General features: G+C 42.5%; 2 protein-coding genes and 2 non-coding genes across 8 annotated transcripts; 1 reads left to right on the forward strand and 3 right to left on the reverse strand.

The window, feature by feature from the left end:
• The first annotated feature begins 2183 nt into the window (after positions 1-2183).
• On the forward strand, positions 2184-3445 carry Mccd1 (mitochondrial coiled-coil domain 1). Its single transcript, XM_015487416.2, is given in 3 exon segments — positions 2184-2244; positions 2247-2338; positions 2989-3445. Coding segments are annotated over 3 exon segments (474 nt in total). The 3' UTR covers positions 3310-3445.
• Positions 3446-3447: 2 nt separating this feature from the next.
• Ddx39b (DExD-box helicase 39B) lies at positions 3448-15390 on the reverse strand. 5 transcript variants are annotated; one of them, XR_001503712.2, is made up of 11 exons: positions 15234-15390; positions 13644-13981; positions 12544-12671; positions 12167-12259; positions 9204-9387; positions 7974-8092; positions 5787-5918; positions 4727-4836; positions 4483-4608; positions 4019-4166; positions 3448-3679 (listed from the first exon to the last, which is right to left on the reverse strand). XR_001503712.2 is itself a non-coding variant. In XM_015487409.2 (11 exons), exons 2-11 carry the CDS (start codon positions 13852-13854, stop codon positions 3663-3665), a joined length of 1287 nt encoding a protein of 428 aa, XP_015342895.1. In that variant the 5' UTR covers positions 13855-13981; positions 15234-15389; the 3' UTR covers positions 3448-3662. The 5 variants fall into 5 exon arrangements, 3 of the variants coding, with proteins under 3 accessions (XP_015342895.1, XP_015342896.1, XP_048660952.1); XR_007348374.1 differs by having other exon boundaries at positions 4483-4611; XM_015487409.2 differs by having other exon boundaries at positions 4483-4627; positions 15234-15389.
• LOC125617556 lies at positions 9074-9150 on the reverse strand. The gene has a single exon (XR_007348594.1). It is a non-coding gene; the product is annotated as a small nucleolar RNA SNORD83 (small nucleolar RNA).
• On the reverse strand, positions 14335-14412 carry LOC125617554. The gene has a single exon (XR_007348592.1). It is a non-coding gene; the product is annotated as a small nucleolar RNA SNORD83 (small nucleolar RNA).
• Positions 15391-15560: the final 170 nt, after the last annotated feature.

Raw genomic sequence — 15560 nt, forward strand, 5'->3', positions numbered from 1 at the left:
AAAAAAAAAAAATCAAATTTATGTAGAGAGCAAACTGGTGGTTACTATAGGTTAAGCGGTGGGACAATTGTGGTGATGCTAGTCAAAGACCAAAATTACAGTTACATAGGAAGAAATGAGTTCAAGAGATATTTTTTATCTCATGGTGACTAAACAATATACTGATATAGTTGAAAACTGCTGACAGTGTTCTTGTTACAAAATAAAATGGTATATATGTGTGATATATGCTAAGTAACTTGAGTTAGCCATTTTCAATGGATACACTTACCAAAATATCATGTACATCATAAATACAAAACTTTTGCCAACTGAAACGATTTTTAAAATACACTGCGGTAACACCAAAAGAATAAATGAATGTGTGGAACAGAATGGAGAGACCATAAACAGACCCACCTAGATACAAAGGAGCAAAGACAGTTCAGTGGAGAAAACAGTCTTTTCAACAAAGGGTGCTGGACCGGACATCACATGCAAGAAAAGTGAAATGAGAAAGGCTCTCTTGAAAGGTTGCTATGAACATCAACTGTTGACAGGAATAAAAATGTGCCCAGCTAGTTGTTTGACACTTATTTTCACATAAATACAATGAGTGCACCTCTATATCTCTAAGTCCCCATCTGCATATGTTTCACAAGACATAAATTCATGTCAGTCACTCCATCACTCTGGTCCTGTCAATCCTCAGTAGGGTGCGATATTGAAGGGGTCTTCAGAGACCAGAATTTTCATGATTATGACTCCAAAACATTCAGGAATGACAAAAGGTAAATATATACACTAACATAAAAGTAGGCAATCTGGTTTATACATATTTATCTTCACTCCATTTCTATGATTCACAGTTCATTCAACAGATTTCAACCAACCCAAATCCCAGAACTTTCTTTAGTTCACATAGATGAACAAAGCCAAAATTCAGACTATTTTGTCCGTGGCTTAGGAATATCTACTATAAATTATTGTAGGTTAGTCCACTTTTGAGTGCATAACCTAAAGCAGATGGTTGAAATGTCTGCTTTTCAGGAAGGGTTATTTAATGTATCATTTAGATTACCCTGCAGAAATGTCATGGTTTGTTTTTTGTTTTCCTAAATAGCTGCTGAGCTTGCTTTTAACTGACAAACATGGTTAGGTTAACTTCAATGTTGGCGAGTTTCACATGTACTAGTTTCACATATCTGTAATGACAGTACTTTGAACCTATTTTCCAGTAATTAAGACTTTAAGCCATTGCGAATTCAAATATGAGAACCTTGTCACTAAGAAACAGAGAAAACCATTCTCCCTTTTACAGTTTTGCCTCTTTTTACACTAGGAAACAAGTCAGCTGACAAACTGAGGTGTTCCGCCTCATCTAAATGCATTTCAGCCCAAGCTTGAGCAGCAAGGACCTCCAGAAAACTCTCCCTGTCTGGCTTTTGGACCCCTCAGCCATCTTCCCTGTTTCCAAATAGTGAGTTGGTTAGCAACTGTCTACTCTCTAGCAATCCTGCCTTCTGAGGACCTTCCATTTCCCACATGATCAAAATATAGATCCCCCTGAGCCACCACTGCCCACAGGAATGTGTCTGGGGTCTCCAGCCACAAGAGACACTTTAGAACACACTGCAGGACACCTACCATCTGTACACAGGTTCACACTGTGTGGACAGGTTTATGTATAGGTGCCAAGGGAGACTTCACTAGCTCAACAAAGCTTGACACCTGTACTAGTGTCACACTGTCATAAGCAACAGGGGATACAAAGGAGCCTGATCTAACTAAAGGCAACCCCTACAACACATACTGCAAAACAGGACAGGAAAAAAGGTCATTCTGGGCCAACAAAATTAGAGAAAAGTAAACAATCCTGGTTAGTTTTCTCATCTAAAAACCAGTGATGTAATTCCTATTACAGCACTGAGGGAGAAATTAGAAGACAGTGCTAGCAGAAACAAACTCAAAACATCGTAGGCTAGGCATTCTAAACCAAATTCTGTCTAAACTGACAGGAACATGTTCATACCAGGACTCTTGTTCCTAGACTGTTCAGCCAGGATAGGAAGGTGGAGGCAAACGGGGTCAGGCAGGGGCGGGTCCCTGGGCAGGACAGGCACTCAAGTGAGGCCAAGGCCTGGAAGACAGCCAGTTCCTGGTGGCTGTTGGGCAGCTCAAGACAGCTCCCTGCCTCACTAGCCATGGTCCTCCCTCTGGCCTGGATCACTCAGTACTGTCGCCTTCGCCTCCTATTGCCCTCCTGGGCCCCCAAGGATGTTATTTCCAGAATCCCAAAAAAAGCATGGAAGAACAGACCAGCTCCTCAGGTGGTGGGAAGATGAGGTCACCTGCCAGGGTAAGTGGCAAAGGTGGGAGGAGTGTGTCAAGATTTGTATGGGGGGCTGGGGGTTGTGGCTAAGCGGTAGAGCACTTGCCTGGCATGTGCAAGGTGCTGGGCTCAATCCTTAGCACCACATAAAAATAAACAAAATGAAGGTCTTATGTCAAACTAAAAAAATAAAATGATTTGTATTAAAATAAAATGATTTGTATTGGGGTAAGGAATAGAAAAAAAAATGTCCAGTTTATGCTGTACCCATCAAACCCTGCAGCTCCTTGCCTAATTTTAACTCTCAACTCCTTCCCACCCCCACACTAACCTAGATCTCAGGGTTCCCTCTCTCCTTGAACAGGAATTTCCCCTTCATCTAACAGTTAATTATTTCCTAGGGAGGAGGGACAGTTAGTCCTCTGTCCATAAACCTTTTTAAGGCAGCCCCTGAGCCAGTGATATCTACCTAATCCCCTTACCCCCCAGCATGTCTTTGATAGAGGAAGCTACCTGAGCTTCAGAGATGACCTTAAACTAATAGGGTATTTAAAAAAAAAAAAAAAAAAAAGACAGAATTCTTGAATTCCAGCCACACTCTGCAACACAGCTTCCCAGTGCCTCAGCCCCCAATCCTGGCTGATGCTGCTACCTCCCCCAATTCCTGCTTCATCCAGGAACCTTGGCCCCACCACAAAGCTGAGCTGACTCAAGCTGAAGAGTTGCTGGAGCAGCAGCTGGAGCTGTACCAGGCCCTGCTGGAAGGGACGGGGGGAGCCTGGGAAGCCCAGGCCCTAGTGCTCAAGATCCAGAAGCTGAAAGAACAGATGAAGAGACAGACACCAAGAGAGGAAATGCCTAAGCTTCCCACAAGTGCCCGCATAACCCTCCAAAACCAGAAATACTGCCCAGCACCCTGCAATGGGCCCTTTCAGAAACATGCCAGCCCACCAAAAAATGAAGACAACTCTATAAGGGTCCAAAAAATTGGAAAGTAGTTGAGGAGCCATGGCCTATGCAGGCTTATTCTCACTTTGACCCCACTCTACAGCAGGGTACTCAGAACTGAGAAATTTACCCTGGATTAAGCCCTAAATAACTTTACCATAAGCAATAAAGGATGGAGCACTTACAGATACCACAGACACATTTGTGTTTCATTTTTAGTTTTGTTAAAAAAAATTCTGATAAATCAGGAATGGGGTTTAGGAGTGGTGGTGATGCAAAAGAAGGAAGCCTTGGGGAGGGGTGGGGGCTGTCGGGGCAGGTGGCAGTAGTGTCTCCTTCACCCCCACACCTGGTGTCCTCTCCTGAAGAGATAGACCGTCACATTCCAGAATGGGTGAATCCTCTACCGCGTCTGTTCAACTGAAGACAAAACAAGGCAGTTAAAATAAGGCACACAAAGGGGAAACCAACACAGAAACACACAGGTACATACATGAAGATGTTTGTGTACCATGTAGATTGAGAGGACAGACTCAGGAGTACGGAAAGAAATCCTTTGAAGAAAGAAAAAAAGACCCCACAAAAATAGTAAATAAAACACCCCAATCAGTATCAAAGATCAAGGGACAAGAGGTCATCAAAGGGCCACCAATAAGGCATCAGGTGACCACTACCTACATAAGGGATTCAAGACATACACAATAAGAACAAGGAAAATCTAAGAGCTGGGGGAGCCAGTTTCCTGAGCTCCATACTCACTGTAGGAGGAGATGTCTATCTCATCAGGCAGCTCACTGATGTTGACCTCAAAGCGGTCCTGCACATCATTAAGAATCTTGGCGTCATTCTCATCTGACACAAATGTGATAGCCAAGCCCTTGGTGCCAAAGCGACCTGCTCTGGCCACCTGGAAGAAGAAAAAAAGTAAAACTGGAAGACCCTAAAGATGGAAGATGTACAAAAAAGGCTGGGCACAGTTGTACACGCCTGTACAGGCCGAGGCAGAACGATAGCCAAGTTAGGGGCCAACCTCAGCAACTTAGTGAGACCCTGTCTCAAAGTGAAAAAAAGGGCTAGGATGTGGCTCAGTGGTTAAGTGCCCCTGTGGTCAATCCTTGGTACGGTTCCATCCCCTCAAAAAAAAAAAAAAAAAAAAATCTTAAAGAAAAAGATACATAAAATAAGCGTATGGAAGAGTGGGGTATCCTGGATGTGGTACTTACCCGATGTAGATAGGTGTCAGAATCCTCAGGCATGTCATAGTTAAAGGCAATGTTCACCCGCTCAATGTCCATGCCTCGGCCAAATAGGTTGGTGGCCACAAGAATCCGTCGTTGAAAATCTTTAAACTGCTGATACCGAGAAAGCCTTTGTGAGAAAGGAAATTAGGAAAATGTTGAGGTCCCCTTCTCTCAATGGTTCACTTTTCCCCCAAGGTCACAAAGTTGTTCTCCAGCTCCAACTCACCTCTCCTCCTGAGGCATCCCACGGTGGATGGCAATGGCTGGAAAGTTCTGCTCCACTAGGAGCTGGGCCAGGGCGATGCACCGCTGCACAGACTTCACAAAGATCACCACCTGTATGGGAGGGGTGGTGCATGAGAGTGAGGGGGTACATAGTATTTAAAAGAAATTACACATGTGGCAGAGTTTTTAATAATCTTACTCATCTAAAGGAATTCCTCTCAGTCCCTATTATACCCTATCACATATTTCCTTTTCTGTTCTAAATACAATTTAGCCTTTCTCTCCAAGTTCTGATGATTTCTAGGTAGGCTGACCTCTGAGGTGGTGTAGAGAATAATCATCCAAACTGGCAGACATGTTATGAGACAAAGATAAGGCCATCTCATAGATAAATGCTAAAAGTTACAACAAAGTTCTAGGAAGACCACAACTAATATTCCTACTTACCAAAAGACTAAGGGGCTTACCCTAATTCTAGCAGTCTCTAGAGCAAAGACATCACACACCAGGTAAACTGATGGGTTGCTTTTCCTCAACAAGGAGTACAAGAAATAAACCAACCCTAAATGCCTAGAATAGCTCAAGATTTTTACAAACTTCCTAAAACCCTTCAAAAATTTTACTTTGGGAGCTGAGCACGATGGTGCAGGCCTGTAATCCCAGCAGCTCATAGGCTAAGACAAGAGGATCATGAGTTCAAAGCCAGCCTCAGCAACAGCAAGGCGCTAAGCAACTCAGTGAGACCCTATTTCTAAAAAGAATACAAAAAAAATAGGGCTGGGCATTTGGCTCACTGGTGGATTGCCCAAGCTCAATCCCCGCTACCAAAAAAAAAAATCTACTTTTGGGGGTTTATTTTACTTGACATCTTCATTATCCCACAGTCACAGAACGCCTTGCTCATGCTCAGTCCCCAAAAAACATTTATATTCCCATTTATGAGAATGTCTCCACCATTCTCTCCTCATATGTGGCTCCCTCAACACACCTTGGTCACAAGTTTCTGCTATAACTTGTTATGTATCCAATGCTCATCACTCTACTGGACCTTGAACACTGACCTGGTTGAACTCAAGGACATCCAGAAGGTCAAAGAGTTTCCGGTTCTTCTCGTTGTCCTTCAGTTTCACGTAGTACTGCTGCAACCCGTGCAGCGTCAACTTCGTCTCATCATCCACGAAGATCTCCATTGGCTGAGGGGGAGGAAGGGGGTGGGGAACGGGAGGAGGGCAGAGTGGGGGGGTTAAACCTGGGGGGGTGGAGGAAGTTGATCTCCAAAACACCCCATGGGGGGATGGGGAGAAGAGAAAAGATTGAAAACCCCACCCCACCACTAAAAATACCCAATTTTACTGTGGTCTTTTTCACACTAGATCTAATTTCCTTCCTTCCTATCAGTTGATTTTTAAGATAGCCCAATTGAAAACTATCAGGGGAAAAAGGAACTTTGCAAAGTAATGGAGCAGTGAAACCATCCAATGGCAAGACACCATTACCTCAAATGGAGGTGGTGAAAGAAAGAAAATAGGTGACATTCAAAGAGATGATATGATTCAAATACCTTAGAAATGATGGGGAACAGTGACTCAAGGTCAGAGTAATTCCATCAGAGCTGGTTATTAAGAACATGGGGGAGATAACAAGGAATGCTCCATTTTCATTGTCTCTCAACTAAGAGAATCTTATACACATTAGAAAGTGGATGTCTTTAAGATCAGAATGGCTATAATGGATCTAGTCAAAAAGTCCATTTAAGAACCAAAAATTACTCAAGATGAGTATATTATATGGAATAGTTTTAGATGAGACTGGTCTCTAATAGTCAAACCATCTACAGTTTGGTTTACATGGACAGCACTAGTAAAGGGTGCTAAAAAATAAAAAACAGCAGCAGATAGCATTCATCTTTAAAATTGAAAAAAAAAAAATGTTTGTTTTTTTTTTTTTAACACACACACACACACAACCCTTGAAGGGGGGGAAAGCAGCATAAAAAAAGACATAAGAAGCTGACACAAGACAACTCTATAGCCAGACTTTCCTAACACTCTCCCTACCATCTTGGGGGACCTAATTAATGTATACATCCAGAGATCAAGATGGGCAAGGATGTGTGTGTGTTTGGGGGGAAAAAACTAATCCAGAAGCCGAATCCCAGAAGGCAGGCTAGCAAATCATGCTTTTCAAAGAGAAATTCCAAGGCCGCCTTCAAATCTAATTCTAACCCCAAGTGCAACTAAAGAGAAAGTTATTTCAAGGGAAGGAGCACTGCAGGGAGGAGAAGAACATACTCCACTGCTCAAACAATGGGCTCCCCCAAGCCCCAACCCTAACACCCATCTGATTACATCAAGTGGAAATCTCCACTTTACCTTTCCCATATCCCTCTCCTCTGAATATTGAAAAATAATTCTTTAAAGGAAAAAAAATCCACCACCCATTCAGGAGACCCCACCCCCAACACATATGGGGGAGAATGGGGCACAGCACGTGTTAGGTTCAGGAAAAAAACCGGGAACGGAAAAAGAGGCTGGTTTGGTCCTCAGCTTCCTGGTCAGGTTTCCCCGCGGCCTCCGCTGCCGCCATCCACAGCTCGGTGCCGTCCGCATTCCCTCGTCGTGCCATGGTGCTTCTCTGCTGCCGGCTCACATCGACCGAGGTTCCGATGGGTGCAAGGAGGTATGGGTGGGAAGGAGTAGGGGACTGGGGACTGAGGTGCCAGAGGCCCCCACCCCTGGAGGTGGGGAGGGGGCAGATTCATTTGTGTTGTTTGCTCTTCTTCTGGACATGCCCTACAATCTGTCTGTCCCTCTCTTACTCTCCTACCACCGGGAGTTATGAGTTTTGATGAGCACAGAAACTCCAGCTGTATGCTTGATGTCACCTTGGGGTGCGTGGCTGTAAGGGGTATGTAGGAGATGATGGATGAATGGGTGGTAGGGCAGAAAATCCTGCCCTCCCCCAAAAGGGAGAAGAGGTTCAAAAATGCTGGGATTAAAAAAAATGTCGAACTCTACCCGCTCTCACGTTAACCCGACCAAGTCTTCCGGAGTTTCCCTGGCACCCGCGCAGACCCTAACACTAGCTGTCTCTGCCTCTGTGTGTCTCTTCAAGGAGTTGTTGCTCCCAGACGGGCAAAAGCCCCCTTCTTGGCACTTGAAGGACAAGGGAGTCTGGAGGAAGAGGGCGAGGAAGGGGAGGAGGCAGTGGGCGGGGAGTGGAGGGAGAGAAGGTAGAAGGGTATTTACATCTTGCATGAACTTGCGGCAGACTGGACGGATCTCTTTGCCCAAGGTAGCACTGAACATCATGACCTGCTTCTCATGGGGGGTCATGCGAAAAATTTCCTGGACATCCCGACGCATGTCTACAAGAATGAGAGATTAAAGATAATAGACATCTGTGATAATGATCAGAAACAGACTTCCCAGTGAGGTGACTACTGGAAATGGATAAGGAATCATTTCAGGGAAAGATGACTTCAGGTCTCTCTACTTTCTCCAACAACTCTAAAATCAAATAGTAATAACAATGGAAAACACAATGACTACAGAATAAAGACTTGGGATCAGGTTCCAGCTGCTCTAACCAAGCAAGAAATATGATGAAGCCCTAAAGTTCAAGACAATACAACAGACACAAAGCCCGCTACAAAGGCTCACAAGGACATATAAATATGCTTTATAGGCCCTTGTCCCAATTCCTCTTTACCCAAGTTCCAAGTTCTAGCAGTCTACAAGTACTGAGCACTTATTACATTCTAAATGTCAGTCCATTCCATGCCTCCTCTGAATCACACTTTCCTACACTGTCAAGCAAATATAACATCTCTACATCTATCTTATAGCTCACCACCTTGAATAGTCAAAGATCATTTAGAATGACTTGTCTGGGTCTACATCCATTCCCATTCTCCCATTCTTCAAAATTTGGTCTTACAGAAATTTTTTCTTTTATTAACCCCACTTAGCACACTAGAATACCACACCACACAAACTCCCACAAACACTCACCACATTAATCCTAGAACTTAAGTCTAGAAACCTATTCAGCTATAAATTCTGATCACATATGCTGTGCTGGGGATGCCAGAGGGTGGACTGTCTCCTCCTTCAGTTTAACATCTCTCCCATGACACTCAGTATAGGAATCTATAAAGAAAAGGGTGGTGGTGGTGACTTTTATCTAAAATTATCATAGTCCCCTACTCTCAAAGAACATCTATTATAGAGAATACCAAAGGGCTAAGGCTATAGCTCAGAGGTACAGCATGTGCTTAGCATGCATGAGACCCTAGGTTTAATCCCAGCACAAAAAAATAAAATAACAAAAATAGTCCAGGGAACTCAGCCATCAGTCATGGGTGATAGATTAAGAGTCGTCCTTGCACCAAAGTGCTCCAGTATCAAATAAACATCATTTGGCTCCAAAGAGCAACTCCCCAGACCACGTGACCCCATCCCAGCACTACCACTCACCGAGCTGGTCAAGCATCTTATCACATTCATCCAAGATAAAGTGTTTAATATGTTTGAGGTTGAGGCTCTTATTTCGAGCCAGGGCTAGGATGCGGCCAGGAGTCCCCACGACGATATGCGGGCAGTTCTTCTTCAGCACCTCTTCATCCTTCTTGATAGACAGACCACCAAAAAAAACTGCAACCTGCAAGTCAGAATAAAATAGTCTCACAAAGAAGGAAAGAGTCCATCCTCCCCAGAGTTTCCATGCTTTCAGCTAAATCTAAACTGGCAGGACATTTCAGTACTAAAACCAACTTTAGTGATCAAACATTGAGGCTAAGAAACAAAAGTGACTTGCCCTAAGTTACATGGTTAATGGAGGCAGTCAGGGCTAGCAGTTTTTCTGCCTTAGCCCATTATGTCCCATCATCCTATACAAAGAGCATCAATAAAAACTTAAATTACGCATTTTTATAGGTGTCCTAAATATAGGAAAAACAGGGCATAAGGGCTTAACCATATACCCTCATATGACTCTAAGACCAGACTTCATGTTAAGAATAAGGACAGCAAGAAATCACCAGTATCAAGTTCCACAAAAAGCACATGGAACACCAAGCTTTCCCAACTGGACCAGCACACAAACCCTACACAATTACCAATTTGAGCTAAATCTATTACTCCATGTTTAAACTTTAAACCATCAGGCAAGTAACACAGAAACTGCTTTCTAGTTTCGAGGGGGAAAAGAACAAGAAATCAAAATGAAAAAGCCATGGACCAGGGATATAGCTGAGATAGTGTGCTTGCCTAGAATGTGAGAGGCCCTTAGTTCAATCCTCAGCACTGAAGGAGGGGAGGGGACTCAAATTGTCATAACCCTAACTCTATGATAAATCTGTTTCTTCCCTGGTGTAAATCTAAAATCACTAATGCAAGATCAACCAGGTTTGTGGAAAAATCAGAGGTACAGCATTGCCCATAAAGGACTCTTGCCAAAAATGTTTGGCAATGTTCTTGCTCAAATCAATCAGTTGAACTTTCAACTATAAATTTTTATTTTTATAAGAAATACTGGGAGGAGGGCTGGGGCTGTGGTTCAGTGGTAGTGCACTTGCCTGGCATGTATGAGGTACTGGGTTCAATTCTCAGCACTGCGTATAAATAAATGTCTATGAATAACTTAAAAAAAAAAAAAAAAGGAAATACTGGGAGCAAACAAATGGCTAAACATGATATGAGAGTAACCAGGCAAATCCAGAATGGGACATTCTGTAGAACTGTCCAAGCTTCTTCAACAAGTCATTTTAATCATCAGGAAAGGAGATATTGCTAAGGATCAAGCCCTCAAGCATGCTAGGCAAGCACTCTGCCACTGAGCTGTAACAATTTAACACTCTATCACTGAGCTATAAGACCTCAGCCCTCACTGTAACAATTCTGAACAGAAATAAGTAAAGTAAGAGTTAAATAATGACAATTCTTTTTTTTTTCACCCTTTTAACACAGGGTTGTGCCTAATTGTCCAAGCTGACCTCAAACTCTGAGGCTCATGTGATTTTTTCCTGTTTCACCCTCCAAGTAGCTGGGACTACAAGAATGCATCATATCTGATTCTGACACCAAGTGTTTTAAGGGTGACACCAAGTGTTTTAAGGGTGATGATGAGCTAGGCCTACAGAGGTGACTCTCACTCACTACGGAACTCAATAGTAAATAGTTCTATCAACCTAAACAGTTTTCTGGTGTGTAACTTTCAGACTCCACCTACAGATTAGACTGCTTAGTAAAAGGACAGAATATAAACCTATTCATTCTGGCAACATAATAGGAGAGATATTCCTAACATAAATATATACTATACTACATATACAGGGCCTTCAGACTGTATTTAAAGAATTAACATAGCTTTCAAAATACCCAGAGGAAAAGTAGTATAAACAAGACAAATAATGTTTCATGAAAAGAAGTCTGAAAGCCTAGAATTGACTAATTAATAGTGCCTAATACTTGATTACACAGAACCATGAGGATTTTTTTTTTTTAATGGTTGTGATTACCTTCCGTGAAACAGGATTACAGATGGGAGAGCACAAATTTTCTCATTATAAAACCTAAACTACTTAAACATTTTTATCATGCACTGGTGATACTATTTCAGTTTTTAAGAAATTATTTGCAGTTTTAGGCTATGATTCAACATTCCTAGTTTCTTTAAAATGTGAAATAATAAATGGGTAACGATTTGAACAAAAGTAGTTTTTCACTCTAACCTAGAAGAACAGTGTTATCTACATCAGTGTCTCTCAACCTCCCATCACATAAGGATCATGTTAGAACATTATTTCCATACACAGTAGGTCTGGCACAGAACCCATATACCCTGTATTTCCACCAAGTTCCCAAAGGATGCTGAAGCTATTGATATTGGAACCACAACATAAATATTAATGACATATAATGGAAAACAAATCAACTCTGTTGCAGCCCCCTCATCTTTCAATTTTCTGCCATTTTAAAGAATTCTCAAAATTCACACAATATATTGCAGCTTTCTTTTGCTTTTAGAGCTTCCTCTTGCCACACACCCCAAAATTCTCAAAACTTACCAAACACACTAAAATGATTCAAATTCAGTGTAAAGAAGTATGAAGTAGTCCATGGTAAGCATTATCCGTCAACCCAATCATGAGTTCTCATGCTACAGTGTATTTACCCTGTATTACACCAAAGCAAACTAAAGCCTCTTCAAAATTAATAACAAGCATCTCTGAAAATGTAATGTAAATCCAAGAGTTCCATATTTTAGTAATATATCTAATACACCCTAAGTCTGCAGAAATTTACTATCAGTTATGTGTTTGCTGAAGTTCTTGTATAGGTGTTTAACATCTGTGGAACAGAAACTGTTGATCTACAAGTTTCAGGTGCCTATAACTCCCCATACCCTCATTTTCTCATGTTTCTTTACTCTGGCTTACCTTGACATTGGGCATGTATTTAGAAAAGCGCTCATATTCCTTGCTGATCTGAAAAGCCAACTCCCTAGTGTGACACATCACCAGCACGGACACCTTGAGAGAGAAATAAATAGAGATAGATAAAATTAAGTACATACATACCTCTGTTATCCCCTCAGACAAAGAGATTGTCACAAAAGCACATGTGACATTTATAAATGACTTCAATTTCTAAGATTTAAATCGTTAAGCTCATGCTTACTGCAGAACACTCCACCTAGTTGTCAAGGATGATAAGAGGTCATCTAAACAAGAGATGTAAATCTGAAACTGGGCCAGAAACATTTCCCACATATCCCTAACCAAAATGCTTTCCCCAACACTCTCCCTAAGTATACCTGTCCAGTAACTGGCTCCAGCTGTTGCAGTGTGGCCAACACAAACACTGCTGTCTTTCCCATGCCTGATTTGGCCTGGCACAGGACATCCATTCCCAGAATGGCCTGAGGGATACATTCATGCTGGACTAGAAGAAAAAAAGAAAGAAAAATTTAGAATGCAATCCCAAGTAACTCCACAACCATTCCAAATTCATTTCTTCCCACTCAATTCCCAAAGTATTTACCTGATTCTTGCCAACTTTCAAACCCTTTCAACCTCTCTCTGCTCCCTCAATCACATTATATCCCAAAATGAAATCCTCCTAGTTCCTTCCAGATCTCACCTCCTCCAGGTTCAGGCCACCCCAGTGATGCTAACAACTCTCTTAAATCTACCAACAGCTCACCTTCAGTGTTTCTGGCTCTGTCTGTATTTTTCTTAAACTGTAACAATCCACGATATTTAAATACCTGCCACAGACCATTTCTCCTACTTAAGTTACCATACTTTGGGTCTCATAACCCTACAATCTTAAACAAAATGGACTTATTACCTGACCAATCATAAAATTTCTAAAGACCAGAGTTGGCCTGACCCAAAAGTGGAAGGTCTAAACAGACCCTTTCTGGAAGTCTAAAAAAAAAAACTTTTTTGAGAATTTTTTAAAAATATTTTTTAGTTGTTGATGGACCTTTATTTTATTTATTTGTATGTGGTGCTGAGAGTTGAACCCAGTGCCTCACGAATGCTAGGCGAGCAGGCTACTATTGAGTCACAACCCCAGCCCCTGGAAATTTAAAATTAATGGTCAAAATAACAAAGTTAAAAAACAAGCAAACAAGAAAAACCAGACACAAAAATAAAAAGTAAGCTTCTAAATTGTTTTTGGATCACTAACACTTTCATGCTATCATGAAAGAAAAGCCTACACAGCCTCTTCTAATGTTAAGATCTTTTTTGGTACTTATTTCCTGGTCTAGTCCAAACATAAATCATTACCACCTGAGGAATCATAAGCACATCCTTTCCTTGTATCCCCAAAAAGCCTAATGAATAATCCTTTTCTTTGTATCCCTAAAGAGCCTAATGTATACTCTATGACCAACAGAAAATTTACCTTCTGATGGATGCTCAAAGCCACAGTCAACAATAGCCCGGAGTAACTCTGGCTTGAGCAGGAAGTCCCGAAAGCCAGAGCTATGGATGGAGACATAGGAGCCCTTGACATCCTTCTTGGCAGGAGCCTCAGCTCCATCTCCCCCAGCTGCAGTTTCCACCTCATCATCTTCATAGTCCAAGAGCTCATTGTCCACATCATTCTCTGCCATAATTGAGCCGGCAGGGGGAGAAGGGGAGGGGTCTCTCGATGAGTTCTCCCAGAACAGGTGAAAACAAGGGGAAAGAGAGGGGCTTGATAAAGGGCAAAAGAAAAGGTACTAGTTTCTGATAGAAGAGCTGAGTGGGGAAAACAGACAGAAAACTTATCAGTCACTAGCAGACTTTCACCACCTCTTTCCCACTGCCACACTTTCTACTTTCCCTGAACTGTGAACCCTTTATCTGTTAAGGAACAAATATAAAACATAAAAATAAAAGACAAATATAATGAAAAAAGTGGTCTCAGGGAATATTGTTCCCAAAAAGATTGAGCTCACAGTAGCAGAACTAGTTAGTTTGACAGGGGAAGACCAATGCATACATTTGTAATTGTAAATAACAATGAAAAAAAAAAAAAAAAACAGATCATGAAAAGGTGACTATGACTAAATAAGTTTCCTTATAATCTCATGGTGTCCATTCCTAACAGCAGCCATCAGTCAAGGGTGATAGATTAAGGTCAGCACTGCGCAAAGCGCTCACTTCTCGAAATGAAAACATCATGTGGCTGCCAATCACCTCCTACACCTCTCCAGTATCTCGCGCCTAAGTACCCTCCTTCAGTTGCTTAACAAACCTATGTCATTAACACCGAGGAGCAGGCCTAAGTGAAACGGCTCAGAAACAAAAAATAAAAATGGGCTTGGGTGTAGCTCAAGGGTAGAGCAAGACCAGTACCGCAATATATATATATATATATATATATATATAATATATATACACACACACCAAAAGACATAACCAAAAATATATTAATGATAGAAATATAACAAGCTTTAACAGAATGTTCACCAAGTGGTCTCACATCACTCTTGAGATGCTACCTCCACAAGACACATTTCTAAGAAACACAATGACACTACCAATAAACATTTGGAAAGCCTCCAAATTAAAGTGGGTAAATCGAGGTGAGAAAAATCCAACTGGGTCCATAAACCTGCTCCTACTCCTCATCCCACAGGGGGCCCAAAGACCCAGAAGAGGGGTGAGAAGAGCCCCGCCCTCCGCCAATGCCCGGGACCAGAATAAGCCTAGCGCCGCCTCTCGACGTCGCTGGGGCCTCGGGAAGCGAGGGACCCACTGGAAGAGCTGGGAGCAAAAGGGGCACAATGGCGCCTGGGCCACCATCTTGGATTGTGCCCCCCTTGTTTCCCTGCCTCCCCCTAGGAGCTCGGCGCTCTCGAAAAGAATAGAAACAAAGAAAATAACTACCCAACCAGGCCCCAGTGACCAGATCATCGCTTGTGGAAGGGGTATCTGGAATCCATGTGATAGGATGACCAGGGAGAAGCGCAGATGGAGGCGGATGGTAGCAAAGGCCAAAGCTTACCAGAGCAGGGCGAGCGCGTATGGCGGCAGCAACAGCGACGAGGAAGGGAATCTCTCTTCACTTCCGGTTCCAGGCTTCCCTCAACCCTAGCCTCCCGCCGTCTCGGCTGCCAGAGCGCAGTCGCATGGTGCCGGAAGAAGGACCTTTCGCTGTTCTTTATCTCCGCGCGCTCTGGGGTTGCCTTTGGAAAATGCCTGTCAGAAAAAATGTTAAAGGCCTTTCTAACTCCTCCGTTATTGCCAAAATCAAGACGTAAGGAAACTAACTTCTCTTCCTGCTGTTATTTGTCCACTCCTATTCACGCCCCTCATCTCTTCGTTTACGTTT

Source organism: Marmota marmota, unplaced genomic scaffold, assembly GCF_001458135.2.
Source record: "Marmota marmota marmota unplaced genomic scaffold, marMar, whole genome shotgun sequence".
Classification (NCBI taxonomy): domain Eukaryota; kingdom Metazoa; phylum Chordata; class Mammalia; order Rodentia; family Sciuridae; genus Marmota; species Marmota marmota.

Coding starts and splice junctions, on each gene's coding strand:
- Ddx39b (XM_015487409.2), bottom strand. CDS start 13,854: ATGGCAGAGAATGATGTGGACAATGAGCTCTTGGACTATGAAGATGAT. Junction 12,672..13,643: donor CTTTGAGCATCCATCAGAAG/GTAAATTTTCTG, acceptor TTTTTCTTCTAG/TCCAGCATGAATGTATCCCT. Junction 4,837..5,786: donor ATGTCCTTGAGTTCAACCAG/GTCAGTGTTCAA, acceptor CCTCCCATACAG/GTGGTGATCTTTGTGAAGTC.